This window comes from Cydia amplana, chromosome 4 (genome assembly GCF_948474715.1).
Source record: "Cydia amplana chromosome 4, ilCydAmpl1.1, whole genome shotgun sequence".
Lineage (NCBI taxonomy): Eukaryota > Metazoa > Arthropoda > Insecta > Lepidoptera > Tortricidae > Cydia > Cydia amplana.
In genome coordinates, this window is record NC_086072.1 from 11211492 (window position 1) to 11229179 (window position 17688).

Consider the following 17688-nt stretch of genomic DNA (forward strand, 5'->3'; position numbering starts at 1 on the left):
ATTCTATACCAAAGAGTAAAAGTACAGGTATGTATATGTAGGCTCTAGCTAGGGGTCACAAAACCGCGCGTATTTTTATAAAGCCGGTTTTTCGGTTTTTGTGAAACAGCAAAACCGGGTTTCGGGTTTTTCGGTGATTTCGAATTTACGTATAATTTGTAATATATTACACAAAATATTACGTGACAACAGTGTTGACATAGTCCTCCTTCAGGAAACACACACCGCTGATGATACCCAACTCGCTGAACGAGGTAAATTACCTACCGGGATTTGATTTGTTAGCAGCTACTAGAGTCTGGCTAATGAAAGTTGCGCCTGAGATAACGCGGGAATTTCAATAAAAACCGCACCTGGCAATAAAATTACTATGAAATTAAATGACAGCTTGAAACTGACAGCTTATTTGATAGGAAAAAAAGTTGCCATATAAAAAGTTTTAAATAAATCTCAGGTTCAACTTTCATTAGCCAGATTCTACATCAGCTGAGGATTTAGGAAATCTGATGAGGAAGGCGACCATGGACTGGGCAGATAGGAACAACACTTTCTTAGCCGATTCTAACAAAGGCAAATGAACGTTCAAAAATTTTTTTTTTATCTATTGGATGGAGAAGTGACCACCACCTGGACCTAGTCTTCACAACAAGAGTAGTGGACAGTACTCCAGTGGCCGCCGAACTATACGTGCTAGTGGATTCTGTGGATTTCCCACATTCTCAACAATGGGCGAGTATTAGTTGTCATAGGTCTGAAAATTCCGATGGTTGAGTCGTATCCTACCTAACACCACCTCGCGGAACGCCGAAGTTTGCTTATGCTGATGACCTCGCCACAAGTGACACAAGATTATAGCTTGAAGAGGGACAAAATACCCTGGAAAAGGATCTGGATCCATTACACGACTTTCTCTGCCGGTGGCGTTTGTGTCCCAGCACTTCTAAGAGCGAGGTGTCCTACTTTCACCTGTACAACAAACTGGCCAAGGAGCCGAGGAGCAAGCCAGGCCAAGGAGTTGAGAGTAAAACTCAGGGCAATCATATCGGCCACAACTTCCTAAATATCTCGAAATCACCCTGGATAGAAAAGCCTCAACTTCAAGAAGCACCTAAGCAGTCTATCTGCAACTAAAGAACCGTAATTGTTGCTCATCAAAATAATTAAACAATGTATTATTATGTAGGTACGTAAATTAAACTGTAACATCGAAAAACTCGAAAAAGCCGGTTTTGTCAAAGTTAAAACCCGGTTCTGGGAATTGGCTGAAAACCCGGTTTTTCCGGTTTTTTCGATTTCGGTGAAACCGGGTTTGTGACCCCTAGCTCTAGCTAGGTATACTGAATACCTAATGAAATCACGTAAAAGATGCGATTTTGTAGTTTGACTTGCCTGTCCATGGTTTGTCCGCTATAAGGAGTTATATATAGAAGAATAAACGCAACATATTTATAACTCTCAGTCCCTAAGTAGAATGTGTACTTTTTTGAGATTCCGAAACACGGGTGTACCGCGAAAATCGAAGTTCGCAAATTGCGGGCATTTTTCTCTGTCACTCTAATTATGCCTTCATTGGAGTAAAAGAGAAAGATCCCCGCAACTTGCCAATTTCGGTTTTCGCGGTAGCCCTTCTGGTCATTTCTACTGCGGTTGGTTCTTCTGTAGACCAAATTTGTATTTGTAATTTGTTTTTGTATTTGTAAATTGTTTTGTAGATCTGTTCAAAGCCTCGGACGCAAACGGCATGTGGATGTCACTGCCATCAACGGATACCCACTTAAATGCGCGGAAGTTAAAAATGCGACCAAGTCGACATCCTGAATCCATACGCATGGAAGACCACCAAACCACCAAATCCTCGTTCAATCCTTGGTTGTCCAGAGATTGGTATACCGTATACCATATCTACCTTTTTACTTTGCGGAAAAATTAAGTGTAAATTAAGTTACGATTCGCACGTCAGACTGTAGGTAAGTGCTGTGTTCCTGATGATGACTAATAGTAGGTAATAGGGTTACCAGAGCGCCCGGGGATTCACTCGTGGGAACATCCCTTTGTCCGAGCAGGAAATTCATATTTATACCTACAAATAAAGACAACGCGCAAGTGACACCACTGCTGGAGTTGCAGGCATCTATAGGTTACTTAGCTGCCTTGTCTGTCACGGCCATGTCACGGCTGTAGTTTAAAAAAAAACGGCCAAGTGCGAGTTCGTTTAACACGCGCACCGAGGGTACATACAAAATTCAATTATCTTATGTAACTGTAACATGCTGTAACCACAAGACTAGACCAGAAGTATACTAAGCAGCGCCATCTAACGGCAAATAGGTTAATTAATTTGCGTGACCGGTGGTATAGATTTTTTTTACATTTACCTTCATAAATATATTTTTTTCACCAGGAAAATAAATCAAGAATTGTTTTCAAATGAACAATAACTGTTTTAATTACTTTCAAACGATACCCCACTTGACCTAGTAAGTAGACTTTGAAATTATGCCCCCCATTCATATGGGGCATTTTTATACAAAAAAAAATATAATAACACTTTCAATGTGTCTGGGTTAGCGTTATTCACATTATTCATGACTATTCCTAATTTGAAATCGATAGCTTAATTAGTTTTCTAGATATTTAGCGACGTGATAGACAGACGGACGGACGGACAGAGTTGCACCATAAGGGTTCCTTTTGTACCTTTTTGGTAGTGAACCCTAAAAACCGTCATCAGCAGAAGTAGCTAACCAGCTCAGGTCATCTAAATGTTCTACTGCATCTGCACACTTTCTTTCCTCTTAACAGTAAAGTTGTGCTAAGTTTTGAAAATCTTACCCGCTCAGCAACTTTTGATGCTATGTCGTTCATCAGTAGCATGGAATTTAGTTGCCAACCACCATGGGAATGAGATGATTGGAACAATATGATACGCTTAATTGACGTTCTGTAACAGGCCGCTAGGTATATAATTTTCCGGTAGTTAAATAGGTACCTAGTAGGTATTCGACATAATAACGATGCCCACAACTGTACTTTGATTTGTATATTATCATTACCTATTTTCAAAGTAGGCCAAAATATAGTAGATACTTCGTCTTCCTAACTCAAGGTCCACTATCTGGAGACTATTAGGCTTGGTCTATAAAGTACATAAAGCTTTCAGGCTCGCTCAGCGCACTCTATGCACCGCCGCCGCGCTCGTTTGAGTATAATGTACTGAGTAGTAATGTAGGTGATCGCGGTCAGGGTTATTTATTAGTTGCTGCGAGTTTTGCGAGACCTGATTAATATTATTCAGTGAGAAGAGAGATATATAGAAGAGGTATACCACGAACAATCGGAAGGGAGGTTAAGTATTGTCAGGCAGCAGAGGTCACCATAGACTAGGAATCCTCTAGACGGAGTTTAGAGCAATTATTTCATGAAACCGATGCTGCCAAAAATACTGGGGTGCGGGGGACGAGGTGAGCGAATCCCGTGTCTTTGAACGGACCAATCACGGCACGGGATTCTGACACTTTGACTCAAACATGGAGTAAAACTACCGTATATTTGTGGCAGAGGGGGTAGCGTTACTATGCTCAGTCTAGAGGATGTCTTGTCTGTGGGGGTCACACACAACCACCAAAATTCATATTTTTTCTCATCGTCAATTTATAGACCTATCACATTACATTTTTTCGAAGAATTAATTCCCAGCAAGCTGGAAATCGTTTTAATATCTTCATTTGGTCCTAAATGCGTGTAATCCGAGTTTTCTCCATCCCAGGAAGTGTGCATACATTGCTCTTTTTCAGTGTTTTGCTTGTAGATCGATAATCCGACTGAAAATTTATTCTAATCATGATGAAAATTAATATCTGACTCTGAGGATCCGAAAGGTATGAATTCGTAGTCTAAATTGTACGATTTTTTAACCGACTTCAATTTCATAGAAGGAGGAGGTTCTGTATTCGGGTTAGGCTATTTTTTTTTTATGTACGTTCACCGATTACTCCGACATCCGTGGTCCGATTTGAGTAATTCTTTTTTTGTTTGAAAGGAGCTACCTCCAAGTTGGTCCCATATTAATTTGGTTCTGTTCTGATGATGGGATCCATGAGGAATTGAGGGAACTCCTCAATTTTTAAAGGCACATGCATGGTGATTTGGGTGTTTTCTTAAGCAACTCGAGCATTTTCTCCCGAAAACCACCAATTTGATGAAGTAGACCTGATGATGATGATTGTTTTGTTTTGATGATAATGATGATGATTTTTAAAAATGTAGTATGTCAGCGATTAATCCGGCACCTGTGATCCGATTTGAGTAATTCTTTTTTTGTTTGGAAGAAGTTACCTCCAAGGTGTTTCCGTATTATTTTTGGTTCTGGTCTGATGATGGAATCCATGAGGAATTGAGGGAACTCCTCAATTTTTAAAGGCACGTGTAAAGTGATTTCGGTGTTTCCTAAAGTACCTAACTCGAGCATTTGCTTCGGAAAACCACCAATTTGATGTAGTGCGACTGTAGCCTTACCATGAGTTCGACACTACCCCTGATCAGTAGCCATATCACAAGTTTGGGATTGACATATTCGCTATGAACGTCTTCGTAACTTACTTTTTATGCATCTCGCTCGCACTAATATGCCAGTACGAGCGAGATGCAAAGAAAGTAAGTTACACACACGCTAGCGAATATATTAATGTCAAACTCGTGGTAAGCTGGTAAGGCTACTGATCGGGGGTTAGGGTTAGGGATTAAGGGGTCGGAGACTGGCGGTTGAAGGGTTGTTGCTTCAGGGTCGAGGGGTTCCTGGATCAGGGGTTGATGCGCTGTGAGGTTGAGTGATCGGGGGGGGTTGAGGGATTGGGTCAGTGGCGGGGCGGAGGATGGATTTAGTGTAGTGATAGTGACAGGAATTATAATTTCCCAGATGGACTCGAGAAAATTCCTGATTACATATTTATTAAAGTAATAGATACACGAATTTAATGTTAAACGTGATCTCGTTTTTAATTCATGCGTCGCGCTCTTAACAATGCGTTAAAACTAAAAATTGTAAAATAAAAACTTTTTACAAAAAAAAAGAAAACCGACTTCAAAAAAAGGATGAAATAAAATATTATCCTTTTTGAAGTCTATGCGTTACCAACTGATATGTTTGAAGTCGGTGCCAAGCCAAGTAGTAACAATACCAGTCAAAAATAATCAGCTTTATGGCTATAAATCCCATTAGAACTGTACTTATAATAACTATTGTAAATGTGCAAGTAATTCTGTCTGCCTCTTTGTCGCCTTTTCATGGCTAAACAACTGAACTGCTTTAGGTGAAATTTGGCAAAAAGGTAAATTCCTTGAATTGTTTTATATTTTGAAATGTAGTCCTCTGGATAAGGGACGGGAAATAACTCAGTCCCAATCCCACACATTTGTAAGAAATGTTCTTTAAAAAATACGACGGCAAAAAAATGCATTGGATTTACACTATGTGCCGACAAACATGGTACGGACTGCGCCAAGAAGGTTTGATCGTGTGTTCTTAGGTACAGTCGACGTCAAAGATATGTTTACACTTTTGCACCTTACTCCTTTGTAATAAGGCGAAAAGTGAAAACATATTTTTAACGTCAACTGTACCTACAGAAAGTACGTTCATTGTCGTCGTGTAAGACAATCCAACGTACATCCTTATTGAATCGCACCAAAATCATGGTATGCAACAAAATTTGGCTTGGCACCGACTTCAAACATATCAGTTGGTAACGCATAGACTTCAAAAAGGATAATATTTTATTTCATCCTTTTTGAAGTCTGTTTTCTTTTTTTTTGTAAAAAGTTTTTATTTGTATAATCATGTTAAATTTCCGAAAACTCCTTTTTACCAGAGTCTGGTCCACCGAACCTTGCTGGTAGTGCCATTATAATTGATGGTGGGTTCCTTCTACATCAAGTGGTTTGGAAATCCAGGGAAACAATTTATCTCCTAAGGCTCCCAAAACGTATGCACACCTCCTGGGGTGGAGCAAACTCGGATTACGCGCATTTAGGATCAAATGAAAGTATTAAAACAATTTCCAGCTTGTTGGGAATTATTCGCTCAAAACGCTATTTTTGGATCTAATTTGATTGGCCTATTATTAATTAGGTTAGTGTTAGGTGAGAACCGTTCGATCGTATTGGATTTGGCCAGTTGGAGAAGAAAGTGCGCGCCCAGTTTAAGAGTCTCTAAATAAAATAAAATAAAATATCTAAAATAGACTTAACCTTTCCTTGGCAAATGGCGTGTCTAAAGGTTCCGCCAACTCTTACTACCACAATATACCTGGTTTAATGTATGCTAAGGTACAGAAAAAAAGGTTAAATAAAAAACGATCTTTAGGTACTTACCTACATTACAACTAATGTTTATACGTAGAAATTTGACTGTCAAGTTTTGAATTGGGTACTTTCCTCTACTTAAAATAAATTATTTCACACCGTGCACGAAATAAAGCATCAGATAATTATTAGAAAAACATAGATAGCAGTTATTCATAAACACAATTTTTATTTAATAAATCGGATGGAAGTATAAAAAGTAGGTGAGTTGACTGTGACGTCACTACACATGTTTTCATATAAATTCCATATTAGCAAATCGTTTTGACAGTTCTTAAAAAGCTGATTTGACTAGTAGGAAAGTAGCCAATTGCTGCAGCTTATTACTTTTAAAATATCTAAAATATAGATGGTCAAACCAATTTGTCAGTAAATAAGAACAAAAAAACTATACTCATCCTTTTCTTTTGGGTGCTAGTACTAGTGTAAGACAAAGATACTATGACTCTCTCTGTCTATGTTTGAAATAAGACTGTCCATTGACACACTATATATGTTATGTTAGTGTTCTTAAAGGGAGGCTCTATATCTAAAAATTACTTTAGGTGATAATATTTTATTCACATTTTACTCGTGTGCAACATAAAATATATTTGTTTTGCTATATTTGTTTCAGTGATGACTTCATCACATAAGTGTTTCATAAAATTCAATAAAATCTAGGTACATGATACATGATATATATAGCTACTCACCCAGCACAACAGCGAGCCAAATATTAAATATCGTCATAAAAAGCCCCATATTCACTAGAATCGACACCAATCACAATGTTAAGTCAGTAATACATACGACGGAATAAACGAGCCCGAACCAAAATAAATCAGGTACTATTAACATACGCTCGTTTTCTCTCGCATAAAGTTTACCTACGACATTTTGCAAGCGGATCGTGAGCAAACTCGTTGCGAAACAGTCGTAAAACTTCGCACACAATATGAACAATCGAGCAGTAATAAGCCGGAGCTCTACGTAGTTTGGACGACGAGCAGAGAGGTGTCGGCGGGCGCGGGCGCGTGCGCTAGAGTGAGCGCGGCGTCGCCTGTGGTGGCCGACACGGCCAAGGCCGAGCCCACGACGTAGGCGCCGGGCGCCGCGCACAGCGCGCGCAGCCGCACCGCGCGGGCCTCCCAGCGCTCCAGCCGCAGCGACACGCCCAGCTCGCCCGGCCCCGCGCCGCTCAGCGCGCCGCACCAGCCCAGCGACCGCCCGCCCTCCCTGCATCAAAATACACAGACCCTTTGATGACAACAGGCCACACACACGCACATACACCTTTCATCCGATCCAGACACCTTCGTTTATTTACAACTAGTTTTTGCCCGCGACGAGTAATAGTTATTTTCGATACAAGTGCGGAAAAGAGGAAATTCCAAACGAGTGGCGATAAATTAAAACACGACCGAAGGGAGTATTTTAAATCGACACGAGTTGCGAATTACCTATTCGCACGTGTATCGAACAACGTTTTACAGTACATATGGTACTTTAAAGTTTCGACATACGCACGAAAAGTGCTATTTTACGCACTAGTGCGGAAAAGTAACCCCATATGTACTGTAAATCTTATTTTTACCCAATCTGCTTTTTAACGATTCCCCATAAAAACTTCCACCCCCGTTTTAAAAAGAAAAAAGTACCCTACTATGTCCTTCCCCGGGACTCAAACTATCTCCATACCAAATTTCAACTAAATCGGTTCAGCAGTTTAAGCGTGAAGAGGTAACAGACAGACACACTTTCGCATTTATAATATTATGGATTAGTTTAATGCACTTTAATTCACATTTTTACCATCCGTCGTATTCTATTCAATTTCATGTCAATCGGATTAGCTTTTTAAATTATAAAAAGGTAAACAACTAATAGGCAGTAGGTATTTACATCGTTCTCGCAACCGGGTGCTGCGCCAGTATGTATAATGAAAGCCTTACCTAGCCTCTGTATCTTATACCTTGAAACGAACAATTTTTGTATATATATATTTATTTACTTATATATTTCGGGGAACTCGGAAACGGCGCTAACAATCGATCGATCATAAATCGATCTAGCTAGGTCTTATCTCTGGAAAACCGCGCATTATTGAGATTTTATATGTATTCCGAGCAAAGCTCGGTCTCCCGGATATTGTTATATAAAGTGTCATTCAATAGAACTTGCTAACAATGTAAACAAAAGTTACTAGTAAATTGACATTTAGTGTCAATTTTAGTATGGCGGTTTGTTTACATAGTTAGCAAGTTCTATTGAATGACATTTTAATGTAATGTATGTTATTAAAATATTGTTAAGGGGACGAAACATATTAATAGGCTATGGCAAAGTATAGGTCTAATTAATAACCAAGTTGAAAAGTAGGTACGGTATACCGAATAAAAACAGAAAGATAAAAAAAAATCAAACAATAGTACATAACCAATAAGCTAATTGTGTTTTCTCACAACACAACATACCTACGACCTTGTAGAACAAATATACATATATTTAGGCTCATTGAAGATTTCACTAACAGCTATCAGTGACGCAATCGTAAACCTTGGTTGGTTATGCGTGTGATGATAGCATGAAATCAATCGTATGACCTCGACCGAGGATTCAAATGTTAACGTCAACAGACCAAGGTCAACAAGTTCAGCTAGGTCTCCAAATAAAGCTGTTTCCGGAAGATGTTAGCGGCCACCGCGTCCGCAACTCCGCACGCGGCGCCTTTCGGTTTTTTTTTATAAAGACTTAAAGACATCGAGCCGGACATGCTTATCAGTGACCTTGTAAGGTAAACACAGCTCGTTTTATAAACATGTTGGCAAAAAATGTGCATGTAACGAGCAGTACCTAGGTACATAATGTAACTAATGTATTAATTCAATTAAATGCCTAAAATCAGTAAATATCTTAAAGTGACAAGAATCTTTATTTACTTTTAATCACACTTGATCGAAATAGTACATTACGATTACGATACAAGTGTGAAAAGTAGGAAATTCGCAACGAGTGGCGATAAATTGAAACACGACCGAAGGGAGTGTTTTAAATCGACACGAGTTTCGAATTAACTTTTCGCATGTGTATGTGAATAAAAATTGAAATTTTGTGTGATGTAATATATGTATGGATGGACGACGCCTTATTCATAAAACTTAGCAACCGATTTGACAAAGTTCTGTAGGTAGTAAAAGGTACAACTTTCGAGACATTGACGATTTTGATAAAGTGGTCGTAATATTTATTTTTGTAAAACGAGGGAAACCGATGAGCGCCCTAAAGCTATTTAAATTATAAAATTTATAAAGAATACAATAAACCTGACAACATAGTATACACAACATACACTCATACTTACATACATACCTACATATCCTATCTTATCAATAAGAATAGACAACATAAACAAACATTAATGATGGTCCAGTTTCGCGTAGCAGGAAGAAATCAATAATGGCCCGTCGTTGTTCTCTTTAGCTCAGAGCATGGATGGAGAAATACGCCATACAATGATCTATTGTGATATTGTCCCTATCATGCACGCTGTAGGTATTGCCGTCATATGCGCGAGTGAGTGAATGTCTACACGTTCTACGACTGGAGTGACTGGACAGCACTTCTGCGGATGAACTCATTTTGAGTTTTTGATTTTATAGTTGATTTAGTTTTATCTATAAACATCAAATGGTCTCATAAACAACACTATAAGTAAGTGTAACTAGCTAGCAGTTTAATATTTATTAATCATTATATTCATTATAATATGCTTATCAATAAGAACAACAAAAATTTAACGGCGGGAAGCGACTTTGTTTTATACTATGTGATAGTGAAGTTCAAGATTGTATCCGACGATCATTATACATACAACATGGTAACGCTGTTGAAGAGGCTAGAATGTGAGCAATAGATGGACGAGTACGTTTGAGGGCCGACTCGTCGGGGGAGACTCGAAAATACGAGTCCATCTATTGCATTTCACGACTACTGCAAGGAAATTATTTATTTCTTTACGAGAAACAACACATTCACAAAACTATAAAACATATAGGTACATTACCTGTTGGTTTGCTTTGACATGTCAATAAACACGTTCACTGGGACTTCATAACAGTTGACAATGTTGATAGTTATGGGCACCAGGCACAGCTTATTCTTCTCGAAGTTATGACTGATTAGGTTCGAGTGTTCCATTCTAAAGACGACGACATTATCTTTATTTTTCTTTCTAGTATCGTGGGGGTCTAACTTGATCTCGTATTCGTCGAGCTGCAGCGGCGCGTCGGGGGACACGACTTCTCTCTCGCGGGACAGGACTCTGGTAAAGTCGTCCAGCCAGAGGTAATGCTGGCCATTCACGGTCGTCCCTTTCGTCCTGTGATGAGCCTTCCATCTCACCACGAACATGGATTGTATCAATCCCGCTTTCGTATCGGACGTTCCATTAGCTTCCATGTTGTCTATGGAAGTGGCATAGTCAGTAACAAAGTGGGAATACGGCGAGACCGCTATATTGTCTTCAGGGTCGGGTTGTCCCGTCGCAATCTTTAATCCCGACCACCCCACTTTGCTCTCCGACGGGAAATCAAAGATTCTGCTAGCTTGGAAAACTAAGTGCATCTTTTCGCGAGATCGCAACACTTGATATTTGCCGGCAGCCGCAATCATACCGGTAAGGCGCCACCGCCTACCGAGCAAGGAGGCTTCGAGAACTTCAATACTGACGTCATCATCTTTCTCTCCGCAGATATTCTTAATCTCGGTGACCAGATTCATGTTTTCGAAAATCTTATCCGGAGCGGTCTTTATGCTTCGCCGGGGTGTAACTGATATTTCCACCGTTTCCTGCAATAAATAACTATAGGTCTATAAAGGAATCAATTTGTAGCTATTAGCTAAGTTGCTCATATGTTTACTAAGACTGTTTGTTTCTCTGGTTTCTCAATAAAAAAAAATGTACGCATCTTTATTATTTTTCTCAGAATAATAGCGTCGCATCAGTTTATTTAGATCGTGAGCATTCATATATTATGCGTGAGATATTCGGATCGTTATTTGATTCAAGGGATCCTATACCTATCGGTACACACAAGAGATACATAGGACGCGTCGGGCGGGCGATTCGGTCGAAAAGTAGAATCGACGATAAAAGCCGGGATGAGATTTTTTTTTACAGAAATGTAATAGGTAAATAATCGTCGTAGTCGGGAAGACCTCCGAGTCCGGTACCCTCACCTTGGGCGTGAACCGGAACACGTGGCGCAACAGCCTGTATGCGCGCGGCGCGGCCGGCGCGCTGGGTTCGGGCTCGGGCCGGTACAGCGCGAGCAGCGCCAGCGCGGGCGCGCGCGCGCGCGGCCGCAGCACGAGGCGCGCGCGCGCGCACGCCCCGCGCGGCACGCCCGCGCACAGGCGCGCCGAGTGCCGCGCCGCAAGCGCGCGCCATGCGCCCGAGCGCGCTGCCCGCTCGTCTGAAACCGAACGAGATTACATTTCATGTCACTTGTACATAGTACCTACTACTAAATTACCTTAGAAAATTTCAGCTAGGTATAGGTACTATATCTCGCTTAGGTAGGTAAATGTATGAAACTAAAATTTGGAAGAGATAGTACTGTAGACTCATTCGCCAGTGGTGTCCGACCGAAGATTCGGTTTCGGTTTCGGCCATAAAATCATGTTTCGGCCGTAGTTTCGGTTTCGGGCAAAAAACGGCCGAACCTTTCGGTCGGGCCGAAACATACAAAATAGTACTTCGTACTATGAAACTAAACTATGTGACAAAGACCAAAAGTTGGGGAGCAAGTAGGAAAACAATATTTATGTATACAGAAATTGATTGGTGTTTAAGAAAACACAATTCCCCAATGAGGGCACCACTGGACGGTTGACGCAGTCAGATTATGTGTATCAAAGCGGTTAAATGAATTTTTTTCAACCATTTTAATAAATCTGCAAAAGTTTCGGTTTCGATTTCGGCCGAAACTAGAGTCAAAGCCGAACCTTCGGTTTCAGTTTCGGCAAAAAAACATGTTTCGGTCGGATACTATTCGCCAGTTACGTCTCAATTTACATAAACAAAATTTACATTCGGGGACCGTCGCCGCGGCGGTTTACTATGAAACTTTCCATACAAGTGTATCCACGGGAACTTTAGCTCCCGTTACGTTCAGATACTTCACTTAAGGGTCGGTTGCACCAAACTGTTTGTATCGTTAAATAGTTCGCTGAATTTTATTGTATGGAATGTTTCATAATAAACCGCCGCGGCGCGCCGGGTGACGTTAATCAGTCTATCAAGTGCGGATGGTGCAACTGGCACTAAGTGTATCCACAAGAAGTTTAGCTCCCGTTACGTTCGGATACTTCACTTAATCACTAAATGCTGTGGGTCAAGCGTGCCCTAGGAAACTCACCCGAATACACCGTAGGCGGCTTATATTTCTCGTCGTATAGTTGCTTGAAGAGCTCCTCGTTGTCGGGCGTCAGTATCTGCACGCAATCGGGGTGCGACACGGCGAAGTGTACGGGCCCCGCGTCCACGGGACCCACGTTCCGGATTTCCACGTCGACGATGCGCAGCTCCCCGCTTATCACATCCGCGCTGCTTTCCGTGAACGTCATCTGTCACGACAATATAGGCAAGTAGCTAAGGCGTAGTACAATGTGACATTGGCACGTTTCACAGCCAAACAATAATGGTTTATCATGACAGACGACACCTTAGAGTCCTTAGACCCATAGATTTAGAGTTACACCAAGAAAAGTCTGCAACGATTTTAATAGCATACGCATTGCAAGTGTTATTTATTGGCAAGGTGCGAAGTCGGTGGAGGGGGAAGTGGCGCTGATCGTCACAAACACAGGTAATCTTATGGAATGTCCGCCATTAGTACTAGCGGCAGCCGCTTGAACTAATTTTACTCCATAAGATTTAACGTAAAAAGTCCGCCAAAATGAGGGCAGCACTAGTCGTGCACCTAGCGAATACGTCAATTTCATAAAATAATACTTGCACTGCGTGTGCTATCAAAACCGTTGCAGACTTTTCTTGGTCTAACTCTAGTATATATTCCATATATGTATATATGTGAGACTGTGACAAGGACAAACAGTTATAAATGTAATGCTTTCTCTGCTACTCCTACTAAAAGTTCCATCAGAACAACTCGTTCGATCATCTCTCGGCTCTACCATTTCATCTCTATACTATTGTACCTCTATGCTTAGACCACTGTAAGCACCTGAAGTGGTCCGCGAATTTATAAACAGAACCACCCTTTGTTGACTGCATTTTACATACGTACGTTAATAGGTGACAGTCCATTTCCAACCGCAGCTGCACTACCGTTCATTTTACTATGGAAATTGACAGTAACAGCGACGCGTTCAGTACCAGTAGTGCAGCTGCGGTCAAAAATGGAATACCCTTACCATCCAAACCGTTGATAGTCTCTGGTAAAAAATAAAATTAATCGAGTGGTCCCTTATCATAGACGATATGCACGCAACCCTCATATCTACTGCACGACTGACTAAACACAACGGTATGTAACGCATACGATTGTTAAGCTTAGCGAGCAACACGAGCCTTTTATCGTTATACTAAGACCAATCAATAACCTCATACCGTTGCAATAACTGCAATAAGATTATAAGACTCACAAATAGCTCGCTGTGTCAACGACAATACCTGTAAACACGGAGCGGGCGGAATCACAGTGATTTGCAAGCGTTTATCAGAAGCATTGATTCCCGATAATAAATTCAGTTTTCCCGCTATAACCGAACCAGTTGCATTTTCATTGCCTCCTTCGCCAGCATTAATCAACCTGGAAATATTCCATAATAATATATTATATATATATTATATTTGGTTCGTCAGATAATATTTGCATTAAATTAACTAGATAATCTTAGTATTTATGCAAAGATCAATAGCATATCAAATTGAGAATTTCTCTAAGAAAATTGTAGCAATTCATATGTAAGAACTCACTTATACGCCACACCCTGCACACACAGCCGCCCCATGCGCAAGGGAGTCAGACTGAAGGTCAACATCTTGCTGCTCTCTCCCTCCAACACCACGGATTTGATCTTCTGCCCGCGGATGGCGCTGCTTTCCAGAGAGCTGCCAGACGCCACCATGGGCTCATTGTTCACAACCTGTTTGGAGTCATCGCTTTCCGAAACGAATTGCCATAAAAGCTCGACGTCTTTCAGAATAATGACTATTTTCAGCGGGTTTCGAAGAGTGATTGATATTTGTATTGGCTCTGTAAATATATATGAAGAAAATTAATTGATTGATTAGACTCCTCCAACTAGGAAATAAATCAAATTATCTTATGTGTACTTTAATCCTGTAACGGATTCGTATAGGATGTGCAAGCGCACTCTGCTCGCCCTTAGAGTTGGTCAAAGGCGCCTAGCCTTTCAAATATAGCACACACCAGAGAATTTGGGACGGATACTGACGTGGCCGGGTGGTCTAGTGGTCAGGACGTTAGCCGCGTAAGCTGAAGACACGGGTTCGACTCCCGACTTGGCCACCAGTGGATTTGGTCACTTTTTCTTTAGTGTGTGATATCAATTTCAGTTTATGATAACAATCCAATTACAATTACAAATGATTCAGAGGGTTTTTAGAATTGACGGTATACAGTCAATATAACAACTATACTGGATCAACCAAATCTTGTCAGTAGTAAAAGGCGACAAATTTGAAAAATCGCGGGTTAGCAACACTGTGTTCGAATAATTCCAAAATCGCGTGTCATCTGTGTGTTATCTGTGGAATGTGGATCGTGAATGACAGCCATCATCTTATTGTTTACATTCTGAATCGTTTCTATTTCAAGAGAAATTTCTGCTGTCACCATTAAATACCAAGATTATGCATGACCTCAAGCAAAGCTAAGGTGCCTACAATGTACAATCATGCTCGTTGACGGTAAACATTACTAAAATTTGAGGTTATGATAATTATCATAACCTCAAATTTTCACTCGAACTGACGTATGAAGGGAGGAAAAATAAATACATTTTGGTTCGATGTACATTGCTGCTTTTCTTAGCGCAATTCTGCTCTTTAAGTGTTACATGGTGTTACCCTACTTTAATTTGCAGTACATTGCTACTGACAAGATTTGCTTGACGCACTATACATTGCGGAACGATCTTGTTCAAAGTCAGTTTTGTTTTGTTTGAGTGAAATGAAGTCGACGGTCGGTGTGAGGACGCACGTTGCTATGCGCCACTTGTCTCTTACAGCTTGTGACACAAGCATGATATTGTTACTGTGAGAACACATCCATAGTGAACGCAACCTATTACACCTCGTTGTCTCGCTCTTCTGTTCGCGTCTAGGTTTAGAAAATAATGAAATTACTAATATATAATATGTACCAGTGATATACCCTTCTAATATTCATAACGCTTAGCATAAGTATCTCTGTTACATTTTGACTTTTTCTAACAAACACAAATTGTAAAATGTCGGACGGAAACAAAGGATTATCAACGAATTGTTAGATTTCACATATTAACAGGCGTGGCTCACTCCGCGATTTCGTCGCTTTGCTACAGGTCGCTAAAAGTACATCCGTTCCGCCCCAATTTTGGGGAAAGCCGTAAGCCGCGCGTGGCGCTGTCGCCACCTAGCGGCCATATCTGTGCTGATCGTAACAGACGCGTTTTGTTAGAGAGTGAGTCTTCTGTACCTAGTACTATTATTTATTCTGTGATATTAATATGAATAAAGCGAATAAGTACATAGTATACAAACCTCCTTGCGGAACAAACGGGTTCACGTCGGTTTTGTTGGTGTACAGGTCGACGGTGGGTTTGAAGATCATCGGCACGCTGCCGTACACTACTTGGAGCAGCATCTCCTCGAGCTTAAGCCACGTGTGTTGTTCCTGGCGAGAGTAACGGGTACGTCCATTATGGATAACACGATTATATGTGTACAGCTGCTGAGAAGTCTGATGTTTGTATGCAGGGGGTCAGATATCTCTGCAGATGACTGCCTTCTGATACATAAGGGCAGGCAGAAGTAAATTAACACGTTTCCTGTGCATGCATCATACTCGTATGTGTAGCATTTTAGGGTACATATGATACGTGCATACACCACTAATGATGCACGACCCCATATAAACTTAAAGCATTGCCAAAATTTACACGTGTGGGCTAGGTCTTTTTTATTTGCATGCACATACTGGCTATGAACCTTTTGACAAAAAACACGTTGCACGTAAGGACTCAATTTCTGGTTCCTAGGTACACAGGCAACGTGTTAAGAAAAAAATGTATACTCCGTATAAAGTCGCGTGCCTCATTGTGTTAGACAGCCAGGTCTTTTGTCTACAACAAATATTATTTAGCGTATAATTTAAGTAGTAAGGTCTTTGAGAGCTGCCTGAAAAGGGTAAGGGCATCTTGGGTGCGTAAAAAACTAAAAGATAGTTTATTTTGCTTGGGGCAAGATAATTTGCAACAAGTGTTTATTTTGCCTGAAGGTTGTGTCAAAACAAAATCACTTTTATGATATTTTATTATTGCATTGTATAGGCATTGTAAATATGTATAGGTATCTGAATATATAAGTTCATATGTATAAAAGATCTATTTATGCATGTCCCAGTGAATAAATGCCAGCAAAAAACTGGGTCAGGGCGTAATAGGGATGATGACACATGTTGAATTTTGTAACAAAATCTAGTAAAATAGATAGCAAACGAGCAATTTATCACAATAATGTGGATATTAAACTAAAATATTGAAAAATTACAAAAATACAGGACCTGAAAGTTTCAATATTTAAGTTTTTTTTAACTCACAAAAACGATAAAAGTAAGGGTACCTACCATTCGATTCCTTACATTTCACCCAAAAAAATATTGTATGGCAACTATATACATAAACGCAATATATCACCGACAAAAACGCAATTTTCTTGTTTTGTCCATACTACAAGATGGGCGATGACGTCACGGCCCCTGGTCGTTTTGTATAGGGCGTTTCGCGAGTGAAGTGCGACTGTCGGCCTTTGACTACAATTTCTGACTTTTGTGTTACTGGGTCCCATATAGACATTTGATCCTAAAAACAAACCCGATCGATTGATACCATAAATGAAAATTAGTCATGTAGCCTATTCACCAAACTATTGGGTCGCGTAGCCCTCACCTGGCGGTCCGGCGTGTGGTGCGCGGCGAGCGAGGTGGCGGGCACGCGGCCGGGCGAGGACAGCGGCGCGGGGCCCACGCACAGCACCATCGTGGCCTCGCTCTCCAGCAGCGGCAGCGGGACCACTGGCAGGTGCTCCTTGAACTA

The 17688-nt window shown here is 40.7% G+C and overlaps 1 protein-coding gene and 1 non-coding gene across 2 annotated transcripts; one reads left to right on the top strand and one right to left on the bottom strand.

Annotated features, from left to right (window-relative positions):
- Nucleotides 1-7328: 7328 nt before the first annotated feature.
- Nucleotides 7329-17686, bottom strand: LOC134647517 (trafficking protein particle complex subunit 8-like). The gene is made up of 8 exons (XM_063501868.1): nucleotides 17542-17686; nucleotides 16136-16268; nucleotides 14345-14624; nucleotides 14039-14177; nucleotides 12762-12969; nucleotides 11581-11816; nucleotides 10406-11190; nucleotides 7329-7578 (listed from the first exon to the last, which is right to left on the bottom strand). The coding sequence occupies exons 1-8, from the start codon at nucleotides 17629-17631 to the stop codon at nucleotides 7329-7331; spliced, it is 2121 nt and encodes a 706-aa protein (XP_063357938.1). The 5' UTR covers nucleotides 17632-17686.
- Nucleotides 14829-14900, top strand: Trnat-cgu (transfer RNA threonine (anticodon CGU)). Its single transcript has one exon. It is a non-coding gene; the product is annotated as a tRNA-Thr (tRNA).
- Nucleotides 17687-17688: the final 2 nt, after the last annotated feature.

Bases quoted from the DNA above. Each gene is read 5' to 3' on its own strand.
- LOC134647517 (XM_063501868.1), bottom strand. From the start codon at position 17,631: ATGGTGCTGTGCGTGGGCCCCGCGCCGCTGTCCTCGCCCGGCCGCGTG. The intron at 11,817-12,761 runs GTGAGTTTCCTA...GTTCGGTTTCAG, and splicing joins GCCGCCTACGGTGTATTCGG to ACGAGCGGGCAGCGCGCTCG. The intron at 11,191-11,580 runs GTGAGGGTACCG...TATTTATTGCAG, and splicing joins TGTTCCGGTTCACGCCCAAG to GAAACGGTGGAAATATCAGT.